The sequence below is a fragment of the Hibiscus syriacus genome, unplaced genomic scaffold (genome assembly GCF_006381635.1).
Source record: "Hibiscus syriacus cultivar Baekdansim isolate YM2019G1 unplaced genomic scaffold, ASM638163v2 tig00010263_pilon, whole genome shotgun sequence".
Lineage (NCBI taxonomy): Eukaryota > Viridiplantae > Streptophyta > Magnoliopsida > Malvales > Malvaceae > Hibiscus > Hibiscus syriacus.
The window spans coordinates 786,127-812,716 of record NW_024062210.1 but is presented as its reverse complement, the minus strand read 5'-3'; the positions used below and the strand labels follow the sequence as shown (position 1 = coordinate 812,716).

The following is a 26,590-nucleotide window of genomic DNA, read 5'->3' as shown; positions in this document are numbered from 1 at the left end:
TTTGGGGGGAGGGGTGCATCTATGAAATGATCGATATGCCCTGAACCAGATGAATGACTATCAAGATTGACCAAATTCATGGAACAGGTAACGGGCAATGGCTCCTCTGCCATAACCCGTTTCCAATCCAACGACACAGCTGTTTGCAACGTATTCACCACATTCCCATTTGCCATTGGCTGAGGCAGCACCGGCGGAAACGGCTCCTTCGAACTACTAACCTCCCCACCACTCTCGTCCGCCCTCGCTGCCATTGACATTCCTCTGCCTCAGTTCTCCAAAAGCACACATTCCGACACACGCTATCCTCCAGCACCACCACGCTGGCGCCACCAACGTAACTGATCCTGTTAACATTTCCATTGTCTCGGATCCCATGATTCTCGGAATTCGACCCCGCCAATATGTTGCTGCCGCCACTGCTGCCGCGCTGTTTTTCGACCGGATCTTCCCCGAAATTTTGGAAATCCGTCGCCGAATCCTTTTTCTTCTTGAGTTTCTTCTTCCCCGAAAATGTGGATCTTCCTGACGATCTCCACGCCATGGTTAGTTGTTACACAAGCAAAACCAGAATAATAAAATAAATAAAAATTTAGAACGAAGTTTCAAAAATTAGATTCGGTTCATTCTTTTAGTTTGTTTTGGGCTAAACTGAAGCTAAGTGGACCCATATCTATTACTCGTATATAATTCTGTGGGATAATAACACTTCGGGACCTATACTTTTATAAAATATACAATATAGTTTTATACTTAAAATATTTTGACGACAATGTATAATGTGATATTTGAAATTTTAAAATGACATGTGGTATTTAAAAATAATTATCCATTAATGGTGTTAACTTTAAGTATTACTCATTATACATAAAATTATAATTTATATGTTATATTAAATATATTCATAGCATAAATTAAGTGACCTCAATTGTTAAAGGGATAACTATTATTTTTAGAGTTTCTCAGTTCGAGCATGACATCTACAGGGGATGTTTGAGTATTCATTGTTAAAAGGTTGAGAGTCTTTAGAACAAATACTACTTTATAATCACCTTCATACTATTAAAAAAATACACGAGATGAATAGTAAAAACTATTGATTTTTTTACTTTTTTGATTAATCTAAAATGATTATAGGTAATATATATTCTAAAAATTCTTCACAATTTGACAATGAAAACTCAAACATCCTTACAGTCTTTGGTGCTTGAACTTAAAACCTCTAGAAATAATCACCCCTTTAATTACTGAGTTAAATTGATCATACGTACCCTCATATATTATAATAATGAAGCATTAAGCACGTCATATGAATAATAATCATAGAATTTAAAAGAATATTTGACCCACCACTTCTATGTTAACCAACCATTAACATTAATTGGTGAACTTAAATTTAGATATTTAATTTAAATATTCGATAAATAATATTAAATCAAATTTTTTACAATAAACATGAGATTCAAAAACTGTAATTTCAGTGATTTAATACAGATAATAAATATTGTGAAGTTTTAAAAAAACCGTACATATTCAAATTACAAGAAGAAAATACATATATATTGGAACTTGAGAAATTTGAACAATTTTTTCAATCATCTGCCAAGTAAAAGATTGTGGGTTTTTTAGGTTCCATAATTTCCACGGTCCCTTCCAACATCTTAGCAACCTTCCCCATCGACGGCCTCGCCTCCGGCCTATCTTGAAGGCACCAAATAGCAGTCTTTACCATTCGATCCACCAATTCAAGATGCAATCGGCTGTCGAAACAATGCTTAATTTGTCGGTCCAAAATGTCTTCCACTCTCATTTCTTTGAACACTTTGTCGAATGCCCACCTTGGGAAATACCAATCTCACTATTATTCATCATCGAGTCTTGCATATCGAAGTTTCGAACCCCCGTCACGAGCTCCAACAACACCATCCCGAAGCTATACACATCGGCTTTTGGTGTTATCGGATCCATTTTCACCCACTCTGGTGCCATATAACCTCTGGTTCCTCGCATACGCGACATGCTAACCATATCCTCCTTTTTTCGCAACTTTGCTAGCCCGAAATCGGATATTTTCGGGCAAAAATCATCCCCCAAAAGTATGTTTTCGGGCTTTATGTCGCAATGTAAAACCCATTCTAAGCATTCTTCGTGCAAATAAGCGACCGATCTCGCCACGCCGAGAGCGATTCGGTATCGAACGTTCCAATCGAGAATATACACCCTGGGGATGTCCGTCGACGATTCGTTAGAGGGGTCTTGAGTTGATTGAAACAGGTACTTGTTGAGTGAACCATTTGGGACATACTCATAGACCAATATTCGTTGGCTTTTTTCGGCACAAAAGCCCCATAATCTAACCAGGTTTAGATGATGCATCCGGGCGATAATCGTCACCTCCGCCCAAAACTCCGCATCCCCACTGGCGACATTCTTCAAGCACTTCACCGCAACGACACGGTGATCGGGTAATTCCCCTTTATAAACATCACCAAACCCTCCTTTTCCGATCAGATCCGAAAACTCATTTGTCGCTGCTTTCAGCTCTGCATAGGTGAACCGTTTTGGCCCGCCTGCAGGCAAGAACTCGAGTCCAAACGTCCGAGCCATGTCTCGATACTTGATGTACTTCTTCAAGAATCTCCAGAAGAAAATAATCCCAGAAATAAGCTCAGCAGCGAAGAGAGTACATATGATCACTAAATTCCTGGTTGTTGTATCGGATTCATCGGGTGGTAAAGGAAGGCTTATAGTAACAGGACATGATGTTTCTAACACACTCGTCATGCCGGTGAACTCGGATTGATCAGATTCTAATTTATTGACGCGCAAGAAGAATGCAACCTCGGTCCCCGGCGACCAATACCCAAACAACAATCGATCAATCTGGAGCACACAGTATCCTTGTCCGTCATATTTGAAGCCAAATCCTAGACAATTTGGATTCGCCAAGCATCTGGATTGACACATTGAGAAATTTTGAACTTTGAGATTACTCTGATCGGCGCCGCCGGAGAAATTAACGTAATCCAGCCGGAGAAACTTGGTGTTCGACGACCCGAGAGGGATTTTGATCTCACATGAACTACTATCATTCGATTTTTTCTTGAATCCCGGCGGGCAAACGCAAGATGTCGAATCCGAATTCGTTGCATCGTTCATACAAATAGCGTTAGGCCCGCAAGTTCCATGTACGGTGCAGATTTCTTGCACAGCTAACCAAACAATTTCCCAGTCATCGGTACTCGGATTGTAGCTGTAAATCCTGAGATTTCCATCGGAATCCAATTTCAATCTTCGTAAACGGTTGGATTCGCCGAAATCTGATGAAACCAAAGATGCCCCATTATCTTGAGCCACTCTTCCACTTGATTCGAGTCTCAGAAACGCATTACCAGTGGCCCAGTATTCAGATGAATTGAAAACCAGGCTTTTGCTGTCCCGGAAGATGAATTTATTGTTCTTAGAACCAATTGTCGTCCCGTTTATTTTCATTGTTTGGTCGGGCAAAATCGTATCGGTTGGAAAGTCAAAGCTCTGCCAATTCCCATAAACGAGATTTCCCCCATCTTCCAATTCCAGCCTCGTCGAATTCGAAACAGCAGCCACTGACGGCGGTCCCGGAAACAAGTTTTGACCCGAAGAGTTTGTTAATCGAAGCTCGCCGTTCTTGCCAACAACAAGCGATGAATTCCCGGTCACCGGAGAATCATCATTAGCCGACCAAACGACGGTGTTGTTTCCAGAAATGTCGTTATACCAAACGGAAAAAGTGTAGAGATTTGCCGAAGAACTAATTGGCTTAAACCCAGCAGCGAAGTCTCCATTTCTCGAGACAAGAAACCTGTTTTGTGATGGAATCCATGGGAAATTCGACAAACTAAAGGATGGGTTTTGCTGGCACAACAATGGCAGAAGGTTTGAGAGGAAGAAGAAGGAGAAAAAGAAGAGCAAAGACATGGTGTTTCAATGGCTGCTCTGTCAATGGAAAATTTGGAGACAGCAGGAAGAATTGTTGTCGGTTTATGGTCGTGTTACTGACGGCTTAGATGCTTCGTTGACCTTAGACTTTTGGACTATTGATTTGAATAAACTTATCGATAATTTTATCGATGATTACGAGGGAAGTGTGATGCAAGACTTGCAATTTTAATAAGTTTTTAACATAAAAAAATGAACAAATACGCGATTATTATTATCTTTGAAACTTTCCCAACTATGACGTGATTATTTCAAATGGGTAAACTACATGTTTAGTACTTAAATTATTGTTTTTAGTTTGTTTTGACACTCAATTTTTTTACCTAACTTGAAAAGATTAAACTTTGACTTATCTAGAATTCCAGTTTGAGTCCATCTCTATAATGTACCTCTAGAACTCTTCTCGCGAGCTGGATTAAGCTACATTGCGAGTGCCATAAGAATTCCTCTTTCAATGGACTCTATTTCAGCTTCCAAATCTTGATTAGAGTATGCTAAAATCTGTATTGAAATAGGAGTTAATGATGAAATACCTAAATATGTGGATGTTGTCCTAAAGGATGGGTTAGCTACTTCGATTACGGTTGAGACTCCCTGGCTGCCATCTCGTTGTAGGAAATGTAAAGTCTTTGGCCATAGTGAGAAGGCCTGTATGGAGCTAAAAAATCCTGCTCCGGTTAAAGCACAAGTTTGGAAAAAGAAGGGAAACATTTAAATGCTACTGTAGTGGAACCAATTGTTGGAGGTATAGAGGTTCTGCAGGAAAAGGAGCTGCCTGTTCCTAATGCTATGGAGGAGCACAGTAAAAATGGTGCTAGTTTAGTAACAGGAAGTAAAGAATCTGCTATAGAGTCTAATGATCCTACTGTTGAGGAAGAGCATACAAGTACTGAATCCACATTATCAACATATGATAGTAAAGTTGCTACCCAACCCTCTATTCCTAAACGGGGTAGGGGTAGGCCAGTAAAGGATAATGCAAAAGTGGCTTTAGTTGGATCCAAAAACACATTATCAAACATACTGAGATGATTTTATCACATGACGAGTTTAAAACATATAAATAGTCGAGTGACTATTTTGTAACCTATAGAGCAAGTGGATAAGGTTATCATTTGATACTTCTCTTCTCTGTTGTAGGTTTAATATCTATTAGGAGCAAAAATTACCTCTCTCCCTCCTCTAAATAGAAATTGTCCAAAAAAAACTTGCATAATATCCTTCAATTTAATGATGTGAATGTTTTAGGATAATTTGTGTATTATTTTAAAGAAGCTTTTGAATGAAATGGATTTATTTTATATAGAATGATGGGTCTTATGTCTCGAGTGTTTGGATGACGGGGAAAAATATGAAAGCTTTATATTAGATGCACGAGTATGTTTCTTATGGTTATGATTGTTTTCTGAGAAAATCTGGGGAAATCTTATTCATCATTTATATATGTTATCTAGCATCAAGTATAGCCTAAAATCAATCATTGCAAGCTATGGGTTTCATTTCATACACCAAACTTTGCACATCAGAAGCGACTCAATGGCATGGATAAAAATAGAAAATTAAAATGTTAAAGAAATCTAGCAAAAATAACCTTAGGATCTAGCAGCCATTGCTAATGCATCTCAATTGTACAGAGTAGTACTGCTGTAATGAGTATCATGTTTAGATGCGAACTGACCTTCAGAAAATTAGAGCTTCAATGTAAGATCCGGAAAATACGTATCTGTTCTTGATGGTGATGCTGTAGCTACAAAACTTATATTTGAACTTTGAGTTGAATTTCGAGCGTAACCCGAAGCCTGGTTGCTGCTTGCCTCTTCATTCACCTGCCTGAAACTCCCAGGCCAAAATAACTCAACATCATCTTCTTCCATGAATATCGGCATCCCGAAATAGCCTTGATCGAACCGTACTCCAGCTCTTGTGTATAGAGGCCTCTGGGATTGCATGATTCCGTGGTGCATAGTGGAATGAGCTTTGATCCCGAGGGACCGAAATGCAGAACTATGAAGCGGCAAAGACACCAAGCTTGTATACCTATCAGACAATATCCCCATACGCATCGCTCTCTTCGCCATTGACCTCTCCCTCTTATGAGCATTTTGGTGTCCACCCAGTGCCTGTGAACTATTGAACTTACGCCTGCAATAATTACAAGAGAAAACTCTCGGGATAGCGGCTGACATAGGATTGGCCGCTATCTCACTACTAGTCTCACCGGTTCCTTTCATCTCACCATCACCAGCACTGAAATGGAGAGTCAGGTATAGGGAAACAGACCCCAAATCCAGTTGATCCTTTACAGGATTTGTGAGGCATGAAGTAGTTGTTGTGCTATCCTTTGAGGGATCGGAGGATGCTTCTTGCAGACATTTGTTGGAAGCCGCTTCACTACTAGCTTCTGAATCATTTTTGGATTCTAACCTTGGGTTCGGTGGCGTCATTCTCGGATAATTAGCAATGTCTACTGCTTGTTCTGTTTGATACCTCCGCCTCCTGTATGAAATGTTACAGTATTAATTAGTCAGATCTTCAACACCTGCACGCAAGTAAAAAGATGAAATTTTATACTGTTATCAAGAACATGCATTGCATAGCCAGACAAAATCAAAACACAAACCAGACACAATAGGCATGATTTCTTGCTAAGACAATAAAGCTAAACATTCACGCATATCTATACTTTGTCTGAGTTTTGTGTTCGGCTTGTGCAAGCCTTGTAGTGAGGACAGAATGGATGCGACTATGCAATAAAAAATAAACGAGCAACAAAGGGACTTCTTGATCAGAAATATTTCATGTCCTTTCTGTTCAAGAATTTGGGACTTCAAGTACATAAAGAAATTCAAAGACAGGCATTCAAGCAACACAAGTCGATAATTATATGAAAATTCGCAAACAAATATTTCTGAACTTTCCATTTCCATCTAGAAGAAAATAATACTATATGAAAAAGATGGCGCAAATTGTCCGGTGATTGGCAGAGCTTAGAATGCATTGGAAAAAAAGAGTAATCACCTCAGGCACATAAACTCAAAATTATCCTAGTTCTGAATCAATTCTATGGTTTCTCATTTCTTCCTTAAACTCGCTATTTCCCGGCTTCATAGTGGTTTCAAGAGTAACAATTCAAATTCTCAAGCTTTGGGGAACATCGGTTCATGATGCAGGAGGCTCCATGTGAGATTTTGAGCATTTGTATTAGAAAGAACTATCATGGTACATGAGCACCGACATTAGTAAGGACTTGTTTTCCGTGTTACACGGATCCGGGTGCTTTATTGCATACACGAGATCAAAAAAAGAATTAAAGAAATTAGAGTCCAGTAGAGGCCAAAGCTAAGTAAATAAATGAGCCTAACATGTGTTGGAGAATCAAGAGATGATTGATTGCAGGTGGTCGACATTCATGCCGGAGTTTTAATGCCTTGGAAGTTCACTCTCCTTATGGAGTTTGGCTCAATGCTTTTCTCTCTCTTTTTTCAATTAAAAAATTGTTTGTGGTCAGATTCTTCTTTCCAATATTACCCAACTACCACATTTGTCAGATAAAAGACTACCCATGCTCACTTATGGAGTTTTGCATGAACCCTGAGCTTTTCATCTCAGACTAACCCATACCTTTTTTTTATAATCATATAAATTATATATTTATATTAAGAGACATGTGGGATTTAAGAGGGTAAATGACACAATTATATTTATAAATTATTTGAGTTTGATTAAAAATTTATATTTGATTCGATAATTATCTTGGATTTAGGTTGAATAGCTCAAATTATCAATTGAATTGAGTTTAAGCATTATAATATTCACTTAATATAGAAAAGTGTCCAAAATATACATATTTTCCCATTTAGGTGTTTAAATTTTTTCCCAATCAATGTAGGTGTTTAACATTATAAACATTATCATTTTAAGTGACTAGCCTATCACTATTGTTATATTGTGGGGTGTTTTGTTTAAAATTGAAAAGTTCAGTAATTTTTTTCATTTATGAATTTTTTTTAAAAAATTAAAAATTAAATCACATGTCAAATATTGATTAGTTGATTGTTTTTTAACATAACTAATGGTCGTCACTGACGAGAAACTTAAAATAGTAATGTTGGTAAAGTTAAATACCTACATTAATCAGAAAAAGGTTTAAGTACCTAAATGAGAAAAGAAGTATAGTTTAGACATTTTTTATATTAAGCCTATAATATTTGACTTGCAATTTAAATAGATTTTTTATTTAAAATTTATTTAAATTTAAAATATATATTTGATATTTTTAGTAATCATAAATTTTAAATAAAAAATTAAACTTACAAAATTTTCATCTTAAAAAGGTAAATAGTTAATTGTATCATATATCCCCAAATTATAACCCTCAGTTTAAATTGGTCTTTAAATTTTTAAATATTCTAATTTCATCCCTAAATTATGATTTTCATTTTAAATTAGTCCTTAAACTTTTGATCATTCTAATTTCATCACTAAACTATGTCCTTCTTTCTAAATTGGTCCCCAATTTTTTAAATATTTCAATTTTATCCTCAAATTCATCCAAATATGTAATTAGTTTCAACCATAATTTGAGGTTAAATTTTTAAAAAGGTAAATGGAGCCTCATTAAAAATCCCCTCGTAATGTGATCTAGTCGAGACTAAATTGAGACAACGAAAGGGGAAAAGAGTATCCAAAATTTTATTAAACTTCACACAGATGAGCTTCCAACCCATTAACCTCAATTTTGTTTATTTCCAAACATATAATAATGTAACTTGGCCTTGCGATTTTATTAACAATGGATGTGATTAGTGTATACATATAGTTTGAAATGAAATTGGAATGTTTGAGAAGTTTGTGAACCAGTTTAGAACAAAGGTCATAGTTTTGGGGATTAAAATGGAAATGCTCAAAAGATTGAGGACTAGTTTAGAATAATAGTCATAGTTCATAGATGAAATTAAAATATTTAAAAGATTAGGGACTAATTTAAAATAAAATTTATACTTTGAGGACATATGATACAACTAAACCAAAGTTATGATTATTCGAGATTAGCTCAAGTAAATTAGACGTTGCGTTCTAACCAATGAAATTAAATATTTAGCAATTTTTGTAATTATAGTAGGTGGAAAGCTATGTTTGAGCATTTATTTTGTAAATAGGAAAAGAACAAAGAATGGGATAAAGTACACAAATGGTCCCTTAACTATTGAGTATTATTTTATTGAATCTATCGACTATTAAAAGTTACAAAATGATCTTTCAACTATAGGGTGTTGCATTGTTGAGTCCTTCGGTTATTAAAATTTATAAAAATGGTCACCGACTATTTATATTTTCCAAACTCGTATTTTTTCATTAAAAATTTATGTTTGTATGAGCTGGACGTTAACATGCTGATTGAAATATAATAATTGTTGAGATTCTAGGATAAAATATTATCATATATCAGTCAATATATTAGCATCTAACTTAGGTCGTCGTCAGATTTTTAACGAAAAATGATGAGTTTAGAACATATGAATAATCAAGTGATTATTTTTAATCCTTAATGGTTGAGAGACTCAATAAAATAACGTCTTTATTCACGAATTAAAAAAGAGTGACAAAGAAGGCAAAGGGGGAGAGTTATAAAGAAAACTTTATCTTCTTGTTTGTGGGAGGGACCATATTATATCTAATCATTAATTTTCATTCAAATCAAATAACACGAATCAAACAATTTTAGTGGTTAAGAGATTTGTTATTAAATCTTGAGGTTTCGTATTTGAGTACCATGCATGCACGGATATGAACATTCATTGTCAAAAAATTGAAAGTATTTTAAATAGATACTACATTTTATTCACCATATATTTATAAAAAAAATCAAACAACATAATCTAAATTATATTTTAATAATTATTGTTATTTTAATAAATTTACTAATTAATTATTATGTAGCAAATTGTAAAAGAGTAAAAACTTCTGCTAAGCCGGATTGGGATTTGTTATATGCCATTTTCTTAGTATTATCTTTTTATTTCTATAAGGCCACATAATTATATTTTAAATTTGAAGATAAAATTAGATCAAACATTAAGAATTATTTATTTATTTTATTTTAGAGATTTATTAATTGATTGACTGATCAATGATATTTATATTGTCTTATTTTGTATGAGTTCAAACCTCAACATTTGTCATAAGAATGTAAATACTTCTCGAGTTAATATATATATATATATATATTCAGAATAAATGATGTTTCATTTCATTAAAAAAAATCAGCAACGAAATTGCTACAACAACACAACTCAATTTTACATCAAATCCAATCCTCTAAGCAAAGGCAAAGACAGAGCAGCAAGGGAACAAACCTTACATCCACTCAATTTGTTTATTTATTTAACTAGTATCAAAGGATGACCAAAAAAACCTATATACTAGTATATATAAAGTATTTATTTATTTATTTAACTATTTATTCATGTACTGCATCTAAAATTCCATTTCAAATGACCCCATTTCTTCCTCCAAAGATTTTTAACCTTCTTTATATTTTATCTTTAATTTCTTTTTTCTGGGAGGCTTTGCTTTGTTGTGCTTTGCTGTGGCCTGCGAATGCTGGTCAATCTGCAGAATTTGATTATAATATAGAAGAAAACACAGTGAACTGTGAAGTGCTCTTCTTTGTCTTTGTCGTCCTCAAACTACAACAAACACCTTTCACACTTGGAATAAACATGATTAGTCTTGTTTCTCTGTAAAAATCCCATTTTTTTATATTGGCGCTAGAGAAAAAAGAAAGAAAGAACCCTTTTTTGTAGGTAGAGAGAGAAAATGAGAAATCTTTGAAATTTGAGCTGTTTTTGTATACATCTTTTGAGAGCACGCTTGTTTCTGAGAATTGAAAAGTCTTTCTCCTTTTTAGAGTTCCAAGTCTCTTATCATTTTGTTTAAGCTTGTATTTTTTATTCTTCAAACTCAGATATGAAGTTGGTATCAAAGGAAGAAGAAGAAGAAAAAAATAAGTTGAGATTAGTAGTTTTGTGCTTTTGCTGATGGATCTAAAGTTGCAACAAAGCCACCACCAGCACCACCACTCGGCGGTGGCTGTCAAAGTGAATGAACAAATGGGGACCAAAAGAGGGTACACATTTATTCAAGCTAACAAGGCTTGGTTGCCCAAATTTCTTTTGCTTTGGGCAATGGTGATGGCCTTTTTGAGAACTTGGATCTACAAAAAAAATGGATGCTGACAACAAAGTTAGGAGGAAAGAAGTATTGAGCAGCATGTGTGATGAGAGGGCAAGGATGTTGCAAGATCAATTCAGTGTTAGTGTTAACCATGTTCATACCTTGGCCATCCTTATTTCCACTTTTCATTACTACAAGAATCCATCTACTATTGATCAGGTTTACCCTAATTGTTCATATAGGTTTGGAAATTTCTATTTGAGTTGAAGTTCTATATTTGTTTTGTTGTTGTCCAAAAATGGCATCTTGGATTATTGCTATGTCTTTTTTAAGGTAAAAATGCTTATATTCCAATAGCATCATCAATTACAAGAAGTCTAATACAATCAGGTTCATCCAAGAAAAACTCAATGGATTGTGGTTCGATAAGGCCCATTGAGCTAAGGAATGAGCAACTCTATTAGCTTCCCTACTAACATAAAACACCTTGAATGAAGGGAGGTCAGCTAACATCAGTCTAGCCTCATTGAGCAACAATCCAATTGTAGAGAGATCCTGGGTCTTCTCCGTGATCTGGTTAGTCAACCTGTATACAATCGAGATGGCATCTCCTTCAATAATAGCATTGTTCCAACCGTTCTCAGAAGCGAATCGGATACCTTTAGTAAAAGCAACAGCTTCAGTGGATTCCGCCGTAAACGGATGATCAATCTTCTTGGCCATTCCTCCTAAGACCATTCCATGCGAATCCCTCGCCACAACTCCAATAGCCGTTGTTCTAGAAATTTGCAAAAGGCCCCATCCACATTAATTTTAACCCCATCCTGAGTCGGCTTACTCCAAATGCGCGATCTACGGTTGTGAAGACGATCACCTGAACAACCAAGAGGATTAATAGTGACCTTATAATCCCCAATAAGATTAGAAGAATTAATAATAATTTCTCTATCCGGTTGGAAATCCCCATCATGAACCAATTTGTTATGTCTATTCCAGATATTCCAAAACAATGCAAGAAACAAATCAAACCCTTCAGAATGTAAAATGGAATGCACAAAGGACATCCATCGGAGACAAGAATCTCCATTCCAACTAACCACATAGTGAGGAAGCCCCGACAAAGCGAGAACCGTCTTCGATTTCGGGCAATCTTTTAGAGCATGCAACGCCGATTCCAACTCACTATTACAAAGTGGACAAATGCCCTCACCCAGATTTGCTTGTTTAATTTTTGACCCTGAAGGAATAGCATCATGACACAATCTCCATCCGGAAATTTTTATCTTTGGAAGAACTTTCGCCCTAGCCACAACATTCCAAATCCCTTCATCAAACAACATAGGGGAATTTTGAATTTTTAACCAGTTGTATCCCGACTTTACAGAGTACCTTCCTGAACTGTGATGACTCCACAACATTTGATTAGCTTGAACTGGAGCAATCAGCGTGCTAAGGACCCTGGATGCATCTTCCGCAAAAAGCACTCTGTTAATCTTATGCTCATCCCACCTTACACACCCTGGAATCATGAATTCCCCCACTCTAACCGGGTAATCAGAATTATCCACGTACCTTTCCGTCCAAGAAATAGGCTTAGAGTCCCCCCCACTTGTCTTTGAACATAGAAACATTACTATCAATGCCCACTCTCCAGAAAAAGCCATCCCTAAGTGCCTCTTTGGCCTTCACAATGCTCGCCCACGCATAGGAATATCTTTCACCAAGTTTCGCCTCAAAAAGCGAAGTGTTAGGGAAGTATTTAGCTTTAAGGACCTTAAACGCCAAAGAATTGTCATCTTGGATCAGTCTCCATATCTGATTTCCAAGGAGCGCAAAATTAAACAATTTAAGATCTCTAAATCACATCCCTCCAAATTTCTTGGAACGGCAAACCTTGTCCCAAGCCACCATAGCCCATCCTCTAACATTCTGTTTCCCCGACCACCAATAAGATCGCGCTTGGGACTTTATATCCTCGATAATACCCTCCGGGAGAAGATAACAAGACATTGCATAGGCTGGAAGAGCTTGAACCACCGATTTAATGAAAACTTCTCGTCCTCCAAATGAGAGGAGACGCTTGGTCCATCATTGAATCCTCTTCTCGGTCTTATCTCTGATAAAGTTGAAAGCTGGACGTTTGCCTTTTCCAACTACGAGCGGCAATCCAAGGTAATTCCCCGGGTCCGAAGCCTCAACAACGCCTAACTCACTCAAGAAGTTCAATCTATCCGAAGCAGGAGTATTAGGACTAAAGTAAATGCTTGATTTCTCAAAATTCACTTTTTGTCCTGAGGCCTTCTCATATTGGTTCAGAATGCTCTTAACTTTGCACACCTCCACCATCGAATTCTTGACAAACAAGAGGCTATCGTCGGCATACAGCAAGTGAGAAATCCGTGGCCCTCTCATGCTCGCTCTAATTCCTTTAATCTCATTCCTCCTTTGAGCCTTAAGAAATAATGCAGAGAGTCCCTGAGCGCAAAACAAGAACAAATATGGAGATAAAGGATCTCCTTGTCGAGACCCCTCTTAGGAATGAAAGGGTCAGATAGCACTCCATTAATGCGAACTTGAAAAGAGACCGACGAGATACACTTCCGAACAAGGTTTATAAAAGGACAACCAAAACCCATACGCTTCATAACATCCAACAAAAAACCCCATTCCACTCTATCATACGCTTTCTCCATATCAAGTTTAATAGTAGCTCCCTTATTAGGACCATTTTTAGAACCCTTAAGATAATGGAAAATTTCATGAGCTACTAAAAAATTATCAGAGATACGTCTACCGGGGACAAAAGCGCATTGATTTTCAGCTATACACGCATGCATCAACGGTTTAAGGCGATTAACAATTACTTTTGACACAACTTTATAGATGACCGAGCATAAGCTAATCGGTCTAAATTGCTTCATTAAAGTAGGGCTATTAACCTTTGGAATAAGGACAATAATGGTACGATTAACAAAATTAAAATCCATCGTACAATTTAAGAGACTAAGAAAAAGATTAACAAAGTCACAACCAACAATATTCCAAAAAGAACGAAAGAAATGACCTGAAAGTCCATCGAAACCAGGAGCTTTCGAAGGATTAATTTGAGAAAAGGCATTGGTGACCTCCTCGGCGGAGAACTCTCAGCAAAGCAACTCATTATCACTCGGAGAGACGCATCGATCAATGGCTTGGAGGATCTCCTCATCCGGAGCCGCATCGGAATAGCAAAAGAGAGAGGAAAAGTATCTCGTAGCAACATCAAACATGTCCTCCAACTTATCACACCAACCCCCCATCACTCTGCAACCCTTCAATCCAGTTCTTTTTACGGCGCCCATTTGCTCTAGCATGGAAAAACGAAGAATTACAATCCCCATCCTTAAGCCACGCAACTCGGGATCTCTGAAGCCAATAATTTTCATCTTTATCCATAATCTCCTTAAGATCCACCAAAGCTTTGCGTCGAAGATCACAAGACACATCCGTGAACGGTCCCGAATCAAGCCGTAGTAAATAATTCCTTAACCTCCTTTCTTCCCTCTTAGCTTGACTCCTTCTCGATCTTTTCCAATCACCAAGAGAAATGCCAATTTCCCCCACCTTAGCCGAGAAAGAATCATCTTCCTTCTCCCAAATCCGTTTCACAATTTCTCTACATTTCTCTTCATTAGCCCAACAAGAGTCAAATTTGAAATAATCCCTCCTAGGCGCGCAACTCCTGGCATCACCTTCTAACTTCAAGAGGATTGCGAAGTGATCTGACAAAGCCATCAGGATCGTTTCAACGGAGCAGTCCGAAAACAGAAGCCTCCAATCATTTTTCGCCACAAATCTATCAATTCTCTCACACACATAAGTCTTTGCTCGAGTACCACTTGATCAAGAGAACCAACCAACTTTCAGCCGAATATCCCACAAGTCAGCTCCACGAAGGCAATGAAAGAACTCCTCCATGTGTCCTCTAACCGGTTTCCGTCCTCCTCTTTTCTCATCAAAATGGATAACTTCGTTAAAATCCCCTCCAACGCACCACGGGAGTAAAGAAGTCGAAGCCAAATGAGAAATCATCTCCCAATTGTATTTTTTATCCGTCCAAGAACTACGCCCATAAAACCCTGTGAAACGAAATTTTTGCCCCATCCCTGACACTTCCACATCAATATGTAAATTGGAGTAACTCAGCAACGAAACATCAATCCCTTCCTTCCATAACATCAATAAGCCCACACAACCCTCCGCTCTTTCCACATCAAAACACCCAACATCTTTGTCGCTAGTCTGATAGCTTCTACCTTATTTTTCCGTAGTTTAGTTTCCGAAACAAAAACCAACCTCGGGTCCTTAACGGAGATTATTCTCCTAAGCTCTCGAACTGTCGCAGGGTTCCCAAGCCCTCGACAGTTCTAGCATAGAATCGTCACTGCGACCAGCGGGGCTGAACCTCAGCCTTCGCCAAAACACGAATGTCCTCCGAATTCTCCTCTGGGATCTCACTAGGATCCTCTTCCTCACTCGTTCCCACCTTGGAATTCAAAGTAGAATCTGGAATGTGCACCACCTGCCTGTTAATGTGTTTAACCTTCCTCTTAGCTTTGCTCGATTCACCATTCTTTCTCTTTCCCGAACTTGAAGAACCTACTTCGGCTCTAACACTTGGATCACGATCAGACTGCTGTTCTTCCATAGCCATACGCTCACGGACAACGAAGACCTCCGGAAATGTATGAGGAAGTGAGCTATCGGAACCTGTGGGGTCAGATGGATCTAAATCATCTCATTGATTGGAATTTGATGAGAGCAGAAATCTCTCCCGGGCATCCACGGCCTTCCTCGAGGAGCCCGAGTAGCCCTTTCAGAAAGTGGGCTATTCGCCGAACTTGTCGAAGACCGGCCATTGTTATCCCTTTCAACGTATACGATCACATCTCTTCTTCTAATGTTACTCTCTTCATCCCGCTTCAAATTCGTCACTCTGAGCCATCATCTAAATTGGAGTGGTTGCTGAACATGCTCCGAGAAACTTGAACATTCCGTAAGGACATGTCCAATTAAACCACAATGGTGACAAAAGGAAGGCAGCCTTTCATACTTGAGTAAACACTTTCTCGGTTGACCATTTGCATTCACCCCAATCTTAGCACACCTTCTCAAAGGTTTGGTGCAATCGATTTCCACCCTTACCCGCAAGTAATCACCCATTCGACCCTCTCCAGACCTAGTATCCGTAGCGATGGTTTTCCCCACTCTATTCCCAATCTTTTCCGCTGTCTCAATACGTATAAGCCCTAACGGAAGTTCGTATATCCTCATCCACACCTCCAACGGACTAAAATCAAATTCCTCAAGATTCAAAGTAGGGTCGAAGTGAGCAATGGCCAACAAAGTTCCTTCAAAACTCCATGGGGTGCGCTTTAGAATTGCTTGCTTATCCGCAAGAGTTTTAAATTTGAACAGGAATATTTGATCTTTTAGAATGCTAGACTCCGAGATCCTCGCATGCCCCCAAATAGAACGAAAGACCCTTAGAGCCGCCTCGTTGTAAACACGCTTGTATCCAATAATCTTAGCAACAATCCATTTATCCATCTCCACTAAGTCATCTTCAGAAATGACCCTTGGTGGGGAAATATCTTCTGATTCCTCCTCTGTAAATTTCAAATGCTCCATAAGATATGCCACCTCTTTAGACATAGTATCCGTAGTGTAAACTATCAACAGAGACGAGAGAACTCATTTCTTACACTCTTCTAGCACCCACACTTGGAAGGAAAGCAAGTAAAATTCACTAACAGTATACGCAAGCTTCTTTTTGAAAAGGTGATAAAAACAACCGGCTTTCTTACTCTTGAGTCTCTTTCCCCACCTCCAACTTGTACTCTCAAATCATGACAAATTAAGTGTTGATCTGACTTTTCCCACCTACTTCCTCTATCAACTCTTAATAAAATCAGGTCTATAATATATCTCTTGGAGATTCTGACCATAATATAATAATTTAAGATTTCTAGGACTCCAAATCTGTTCAAAATCCCCCAAATTTTCCAGTCGCAGATCGTGTTCAAATAATGAAAACGGAACCTGCTCCTACAGTAAAACCAGTGACTGTCCGTACGATAGTTGCTGCATCTGCTGGGTCTGCCATCCTGTTCTGCTGACGGGACCTTAATTCCCCTCCCCGTGACTGGACTTTGCCACTCTCCCCCTCTATCTGAACCGAGCAGTAAGCTACAAAGACCATCCCCAATCTGCCTAGAGAAAAAAGTTCCTGCTGAACCAGTTGTATCGAGTGAAATAAATTATAGAGAATTTCTTTCACCTGACACCATCTACATTCATACTCAAATCTCCAACCATACTTCCGTATACCATATCTCCAAAGACATCTCCGAATCCATCCAAAAATCCATTTAATTATGAGTTTTTGAAATGACTCTTCACCCAACACAAAACACATATCCCTTGAAATTTGCTTTATTTCACTAGTAGACATCTCATAATCCAACCACCCCATCACTTCACCTCTGAAACCCTGTTGAAAGTTCAAGCTTTCCCAATTCCAATTGTAATTCCGAACTTGTTCACATATTATTGTATACCGCTCCCTAATTAAACCAATTTCTCCCTTAACGCATTTGGAAACCCAACTCCGATCATCTTCTTCTTTCCCTTGGACAACTCTACCTTCTTTTTCCAGTTCCAATCTATACCCGAGATCATCCTTAACAATCAATTTTCCCATCCGTTTCCTATACCTAAAATCTCCCCTTACCTTCTTCCAATGCAACTCTTCTTTCTTAATTCCCCCCACCTCTATGAACCAATGGACATTGATCTCATAAGATACAATCCCTCTCTCAATGTCATTCCCTCGACGACATCCTTTAAGGCGATCCTGCAAAACATAAATCTCAAATAAAAAACTCCAATGATAACAAGAAATACTTTTACCTTCAACATTCTCCGCCTAATAAGAACACCGAGAATGACTCTTGATTTTTGAAGAACACCACGCACATCTCTTGAGACTTGAAGAAAACCAAGAATGTTCCTTAATTTTTGAGTAACTAACAAATCCTAAAGGACCAGAAATTGGACTTAAAAACACTCTGACTTTGACAACACCTAACCGTTTTGAGATCCATGAATGAATCTCGACAACCATTACTCCATGAAAAACCATGGAGGAAACTATTGAAACCAACCATTGACCCATGTCGAAGAGAAAACCTAGAGAGAAGGGAGAGCATATTCTCTCACTCTGATAGACATTGAAAATGCTAGATTATTGCCATGTCTGATTGTGCACTTTGGGGTGTTTTTTTTTGGCAAGAAATGCAGGAGACTTTTGCTGAGTACACGGCAAGAACTGCATTCGAGAGGCCACTGCTTAGTGGGGTGGCCTATACAGAAAAAGTAGTGTATTTAGAGAGGGAGGAATTCGAGAGACAGCATGGCTGGACGATAAAGACGACGCTGAGGGAACCTTCTCCTGTTCGAGACGAATATGCTCTGGTCATACTCTCTCAAGAAACAGTTTCCTATATCGAATCGCTCGATATGATATCAGGGGAGGTCTGCGGTTTGCTATATACAATCTGCTTGTAAGTTCTAAGCTTTTACATTTAGCTTGATGTTTAAACGTGGTGTTAGATTCAATTTACATTGTCCGTGTTACTTTGTGCAGGAAGACCGAGAAAACATCTTAGTGTTGGAAGCGTAGATGGGCACTCAATATTTTACAACTCAAACTATTATTAATACGAAACAAAATACGTTATAACGACGTTACCCCAATACTACAATATTACAACACTAGCTACGTCTAGTTTACAAACACAACCTCGTTATTCTAAGCTTTGTTAAGCTCTCTCAAATTCTCTCTAGTTTTTCTAAGCTTTCACCCATATTTCATCTTATATAAACTAAAGCTATCAACATATATTTATAGGAGTAATAGACCGCCTATTTTGGTACCATCTTTGCTGTCAAACTTTGCTTAATAATTAAGTATTTCAAAGTGTTATTGCTGCCATGTTTCCATTTGCTTTTTAAATGTCGCCTTTCATTCTTCACGTGGTCATTATCCTTCTCGAAGTAACACTTTGTTTTCCTTGGTAAATTTGCTTGTTGCAACAATTATTTTATGCTTTGCTACGTTTATATGTTTAATAGTTAAGCATACACATGCCAACTTACTTCCATACAAGTTGTCACACTTCTTTATTTCCTTTGCTTTATAGCTGCGTTTTTTTGACTTTTTCAACTTTTTAGAAATCAAGTATGATTTCTAACACTCCCCTTCAAACTTGATTTTTCATTCCAATCTTTTCTCTGTTTGTCATCTCCAATTGATTCTTCATTTCCTGGGATTTATTTCCTTGTTGATATCTGCATCTACCTCGACTTCTGAATCCTCTTCCACGACCTGATGTTTGATTGTTTTCACTTATTTGATCAGCGCCATATGACCAACCACCACGTCCACGAGTTCTTTGTCCTCCTCTGTATTTGATCTGATTATCTTCATATATTGGCCATTTTGATTTTCCGCCATTGCTTTAAATTCTTTCAATTTTTCTAACGCTTCTAACTTTTCTTTCAATATGTAAATCCAACATTTTCTACTAAAATCATCAATAAAAGTAAGGTAGTACCTGTTACCGCCCAAGTGATGGTATATCAAAAGGACTGACTATATCTGTGTGTACTATCTCTAAAGGTTTTCGGGCACACCTGGATCTACCAACTTCAAAGCTTTTTCTATGTTGCTTTCCTTTAATGCAAGCCTCACATGATTGATTTGGAAGGTTGATCTCTGGTAGTCCTTTCACCATACTTGTTTTTGATAACAACTTCAATCCAGAAAATCCAAGATGTACATATCGTAGATGCCATAACCATGAATCATCTTTGATCGCGGTCTTCATGCACTTGACTTCTCCCGACTTGTTATCAATTGTAAAGAGACGATTTCGAGTCATATCAACTTGGGATATTAATTCTCCTTCTTTATTTTTAATGGCAAACGAGCGATAAAGTGAAAACAATCAAACATCAGGTCGTGCAAGAGGATTCAGAGGCCGAGGTAGATGCAGATATCAACTAGAAAATAAATCACAGGAAATGAAGAATCGATTGGAGATGACAAACAGAGAAAAGATTGAAATGGAAAATCAAGTTTGAGGGGAGTGTTGGAAATCAAACTTGATTTCTAGAAAGTTGAAAAAGTCAAAAAAACACTGCTATAAAGCAAAGGAAATTAAGAAATGTGACAACGTGTATGGAAGCAAGTTGACATGTGTATGATTAACTATTAAGCATATAAATGTGGCAAAGCATAAAATAATTATAGTAATAAGTAAATTCACCAAGGAAAGCAAAGTGTAACTTCGAGAAGGATAATGATCACGTGAAGAATGAAAGGCGGCATTTACAAAGTAAATGGAAACATGACATCAACAACACTTTGAAATACTTAATTATTAAGCAAAGTTTGACGGAAAAGCAAAGTGGTCAATATATGAAGATAATCAGATCAGATACAGATGAGGACAAGGAACTCATGGACGTGGTGGTTGGTCATATGAAACCGATCAAATAAGTGAAAACAATCAAACATCAGATCGTGGAAGAGGATTCAGAGGCCGAGGGTAGATGCAGATGTTGGAGATGGAGCAAAGAGGAAAGTAAAATTGAATGACTATTTTTTAATAAAGATAAAGATGACGATCTTATCAATCAAGATAAACAAGCTGATGATTAAGGTCCTCAACAAAATGTACCATCGTTGTCAAGCAGCAGCAGGATGCTAGCAACATAATAGAAAATTCTGAAGCACCTCTCACAGAAGTTATATAAATTATCAAGAGTCCACCTACACTTCCAACACTTACGGGCTAGGGCTACCGGGAAAGCCGTCCTAACTAGCCCCTTCAAGCTTCTTGGTTCTCATCATCTTGGTGTTGTGTTAACGTTTCCCGTTTACAAATCCAAATTCCCATCAAGGCCGACTGTGGAAGAGCGCATTGAAGCAACTGCAGGGTAAGTTTTAAGCTTTTGCGTACTAGAGTTTGAGAGTGATTATGAGAGAAGTTTGTGGTCTATGGAAATGCAGTTGTATTAGAACCGACATTTCAAATGGGAAAAAAGGTTTAGTCTTTTGTTAATGTGATCAATGCTGATGAAGTTAGTAATTTGAAGGTAGATAAGTAAATCCGAAAGTGTAGTCTTGGCGAACACATATACCCTATGCACTAAAAAATGGGGTTAATGGCGTCTGTTAGTTCATTTTTTTATTAGCGAATTCTAGTTTTCCTTGAGCATAAAAAACAACTTCTAACACAGATACCTTGGTGGAGCCTTTGATGTAGAGTCTCTTGTGGAGAATCTGCTCGGGCAACTTGCTGGAAATCAATCAATTCTAGTGCATGTATATGACATACTAACTCCTCTGATCACCTGATCATGTATGGTCACCAAGATCAAGATGGTGAATTGGCTCTGTTGTTTGAAAGCAAGCTTGATTTCGGAGATCCGTTCAGGAAGCATACAATGATATGTAGGTGAGTGCAAAACTGGTTACTTATTCACACGGTTTACCGAATGAAAGCTGTTGATTTTATAAGTTCTTAGTCGTTGGCTTTTTCGAGCAGATATCATCAGAAGGCACCTACTTCGTGAACAGCACTGACCACCGCATTCTTATTCTTTGTGATCTGCTTACTAGTTGGCTATATCTTATATGGTGCCGCTATACATATTGTTAAAGTTGAAGACGATTTCCATGAAATGCAAGAACTGAAGGTTCGAGCCGAAGCTGCAGAAGTTGCCAAATCACAAGTATGTTTTTCAGGATATATCTATCAACACATTGTTGACTACCAATTTCTGAGCTAAAACTAATTACAATGTGTTCTTGTTGCAGTTTTTAGCAACAGTTTCTCATGAAATCAGGATTCCCATGAACGACATCCTCGGTATGTTCCAGATATCTCAAGTTATTCTCTGTGAAATATTCGTTTGAGGGCATTTCCGATTTTAATCAGCAATGTTTTGATGACATTTTGAATGGTTGCAGGGATGCCTGCTTTGCTTTTAGATACAGATTTAAGTTCAACTCAAAGGAATTATGCTCAGACTGCTCAAGTCTGCGGAAAAGAATTGATTACATTGATAAACGAGGTGCTTGATCGGGCAAAAATCGAAGCTGGAAAGTTGGAGATGGAAACTGTCCCCTTCGACGTTCGATCTATCCTAGATAATGTGCTCTCTTTATTTTCTGAGAAGTCTAGGAACAAAGGTGTCGAGGTAAGTCTAGATGAAATTAATGGAAAATCTAATGCTTCATTTGCGGTTTATTGATTTCCTATAGGCAGGGAATGCCTTTGACAGGAAAAGGAAAAACCTTGCGATTTTTACTATTTGAACTAATTCGTTGTCTTCTTTTTTCTGTTTTCCTTCACTTTGGTGGATTGTTTACATCGAGAAATGATGATGTTCCTGATTCATACTATACGGTGTAATTGTTTGGAAACTGAAGTTGGCGGTCTTTGTTTCTGATAAAGTTCCGGAAATGGTTATGGGGGATCCAGGAAGATTCCGACAGATTATTACGAATCTTATTGGGAACTCTGTTAAAGTAAGTGAGTTGCTTTTTCTTCATTCTTTTTGGCACTGAGTAGGTGGTATATATCTATATTGCTTCGACTTCTCATTTTTCATGTCCTACTCATGTCCGACTCATATCCTGACATGAGCATGAGATATGACCCTTCAAGGACCCTCAAAATACATAAAAGAACTTGAACAAATTGATCGTACCCGTCTTGTACCCCTATCCAATACTCTCACCCTATCCCGAGTCCACCGGCACAAAGTATACATTTATTTTAACCATGCCCTTTTTCTTGTACTGTTGTCTACTGAATTGTCTATCGAATCTTTTTAAGAATGGTGGTTGTTTAAATTGTGTCTTTGACAGTTTACAGAACGAGGACACGTATTTGTTAAAGTCCATCTAGAGGAAAACACAAAGCCCGTAGACGATGCAAAAGCCGAAAACTGTTTGAATGGAGAGTCAGATGATAATATACCACTATCAGGTGCACGCCAGTTTAAAACCTTGAGTGGTTATGAAGCAGCTGATGATCGGAATAGTTGGGATTCCTTCAAGCATTTTGCTGGTGAAACTTCTCAGAGTGTCACTTTGACGGTATATGTAGAAGATACCGGCATTGGGATCGCTTTAATTGCCCAGGGTAGAGTTTTCATGCCATTTATGCAGGCAGATAATTCAACTTCGAGAAATTACGGTGGGACGGGTATAGGCTTGAGCATTACCAAGTGTTTGGTTGAGTTAATGGGTGGTCACATAAGCTTCGTTAGCCGGCCTCAAGTTGGAAGCACATTCTCGTTCACCGCAGATTTTGGGAGATGTAAAAAAACTTCTTTTAATGATACGAAAAAACTCAATACCGAAGATCTTCCTTCTAGTTTCCGAGGATTGAAAGCAATGGTAGTTGACGGAAAACCGGTTAGAGCTGCTGTGACCCTATGCCACTGGCTGAAGTTGCAAGTAGTGTAAAGGGAGCAGTTTCTGCATGTGGGAAAAATGGCTCTTCATGTGGGTAATGGGATTTCTGTTCAGAATTATTTTTCGAAGATTTCCGTACTTCTACTACACAAAGTTCTTGTTTTTTTTTATTATAATGAACGCTTAAAATGTGAGAGATGGTTTTAGATATCGATACCAACCATCAAACTGCTATAAAAGGCCAAATACTATGGGATCATTGGGGAAAAAAAACTGATATAATGTTTAACTTCGTTGAATATTGCAGAAGTAAAATCCTGCCAGATATAATTCTTGTCGAGAAAGATTCATGGCTTTCCGGTGAGGATGGTGGTTTGAGCTTAAGGATGCTGGACTGGAAACAGAACGGACATGTGTTTAAGTTGCCTAAAATGATTCTTCTTGAGACAAATATTACGAACGCTGAACTTGAGAAAGCAAAGGCAGCCGGTTTTGCAGACACTAATTATGAAACCTATGAGGGCAATTATGGTGGCTGCATGTCTTCAACAGGTGCTCGGGATCAGGAAGAAGCGACAGGCGGGAAAAGACGCGCAAAATGGATCTCTTCGGAGTTTATTTTGTGGAAAGAAAATATTAGTAGTCGATGACAATATGGTAAATCGTAGAGTTGCCGCAGGTGCATTGAAGAAGTTCGGAGCTGCTGTAGAATGTGCCGAAAGCGGAAAAGCCGCTCTAAAACTGCTTCAGATTCCGCACTCTTACGACGCATGCTTCATGGACATTCAGATGCCAGAAATGGACGGGTATGTAATCATGTATATTAATATCTTTCTCGGTGAGCAATCGACAATCAAAATACAGTAACGAAAGGGAAAAAGAAGTCTTATCTATTGCAATGTCATCACAATATTTTATTTCAGGTTTGAGGCAACTCGTTGGATTCGAATGATGGAGAGTCAAGCCAATGAGCAGATGAATGGAGGCGGCATCGATGAAGGTTTGGCCCGGAAAGGTGAGTGGCATGTCCCGATATTAGCCATGACAGCCGACGTAATTCATGCCACCTATGAAAAGTGCCTTAAATGTGGGATGGATGGATACGTCTCGAAGCCTTTTGAGGAAGAAAATCTCTACCAGGCAGTTGCCAATTCTGAATTCTTCGAAGTTCAACCGATCTCGGACTCATAACGAAACACCTTGCACCTACATCGGAAAAGCCAACAGAACCAAATTCAGTCTGGATAACTTGCAAAGATAACGTGGATAATCAAATCATTATAAGTTACATTGATAGTTAATTAAGTCATATTAAGCTTATAAGCCAAATTGATAAATGAGACGTTGGCAATGGAGATCAAAATATTAATAATTAACAAACCATTAATAGGTTTTATGAATCAACAATGGTTGAGTAAGATCGAGTTTTTGATCGATTTAAATTTGACTTAAAAAACTCGATAATTAATTAAAATTAAGTAATTATAAAGACTTAATTAAGTAATAATAAAAAATCTCAAATCAATCCAAAAAGTAAAATTATTAGTAGTAAAATGTAACCATATTGTAAAACATAGTTCAAGGTAAACTGAAAATAATTTGGACACAAATTGCACTAATTAAAAAAATTAAGGAACTAATATACCATTCAAAACTAATTTTAGTAAAAAAGTTGAAAATAAAATTATCAATATATTTATGAAATTAATCTTAAAAATAATATGTATAAAAATTTAAGAAAAATGAAATTAAATTTGAATATTAATTAAATAATTATGTTTTATTGACTGTACTGAACAAAGTAAAAATTTAAATTTAAGAATATATTAACATAATTTAAATTAATTTAAATATATATATAATATTAATTTAATACTATATTAGTATTAATTAATGTCAATCTTATTTTAATTTAAATATTAACTTTTTCATAAAATATTAAATTTACCTATTAAAAATGAAAGTTAATGAGCCCATGTGACCATACATGAGCAACTTACTTTATTTTCCAACTTAATAAATACGGTTTATTAAACTAAAATCTAATTAATTTAAATGGCAATAATTTGACTTTAATATATAAAACCACATTTAAATGGTGAAATTTAGCAATCAATCCAATCTAATTAGTTGAATTATAAATAAATATATGTTATATTTTAATTTCAATTTTTATTTGGTTGATATTTTATTATTAGAAGCGCTGAAAATCGATATTTAAGAAAATTTGAGCAGCTGAATCTTTAATACATGAGGTAAAGTACACAAATTGTACTCTCGACTGTATGATATTGTTTTGTGGAATCTTTTAACTATTAAAAATTACAAAATGATCCAATGACTATAGTATATTGATTTGTTAAGTTCTTTGACTATTAAAAGTTATAAAATGGTCACCCGACTGTTCATATATTTCAAACTCGTCATTTTCCGTTAAAAAATTATGTATGTTCCAAACTCGTCCCTTTCCGTTAAAAATTGGCAGTCGTTTGAGCTGGACGTTAACCTGATTACTCAGATATGATAAAATCTAATCCCAAAAGTGTTTGAGTTGAATTTTAGTAGAGTGACTCTTCATTTACATTATACCGTTGAGCCAGTGCTTGAAATATTATATTTACGATGCCAATAGACATAATTAAAATATGATTTTATCATATCACAATCAGTAAGTTAGCGTCCAGCTCAAACACTGTCACATTTTTAACGGAAAAGGACGAGTTTGAAACATATGAATAGTCGGGTGACTATTTTATAACTTTTAATATTCGGGAGACTCAACAAAACATCACTCTATAGTTGAAAAACCATTTTGTAACTTTTAATATATGGGACTCAACAAAACATACTCTATAGTCGGAAAACCATTTGTATACTTTACCCTAATATATTAGGCAAGTA

The 26,590-nt window shown here is 37.2% G+C and overlaps 1 protein-coding gene and 2 pseudogenes across 1 annotated transcript; 1 reads left to right on the top strand and 2 right to left on the bottom strand.

The window, feature by feature from the left end:
* Positions 1–1,513: 1,513 nt before the first annotated feature.
* LOC120203732 lies at positions 1,514–3,994 on the bottom strand (annotated as a pseudogene).
* Positions 3,995–5,532: 1,538 nt separating this feature from the next.
* LOC120203733 (zinc finger protein 4-like) lies at positions 5,533–6,479 on the bottom strand. Its single transcript, XM_039203923.1, has one exon. The coding sequence runs from the start codon at positions 6,420–6,422 to the stop codon at positions 5,667–5,669; it is 756 nt and encodes a 251-aa protein (XP_039059854.1). The 5' UTR covers positions 6,423–6,479; the 3' UTR covers positions 5,533–5,666.
* A 3,924-nt stretch (positions 6,480–10,403) lies between these two features.
* Positions 10,404–24,880, top strand: LOC120203734 (annotated as a pseudogene).
* The last annotated feature ends 1,710 nt before the right edge of the window (positions 24,881–26,590 follow it).

Coding starts and splice junctions, on each gene's coding strand:
- LOC120203733 (XM_039203923.1), bottom strand. CDS start 6,422: ATGACGCCACCGAACCCAAGGTTAGAATCCAAAAATGATTCAGAAGCT.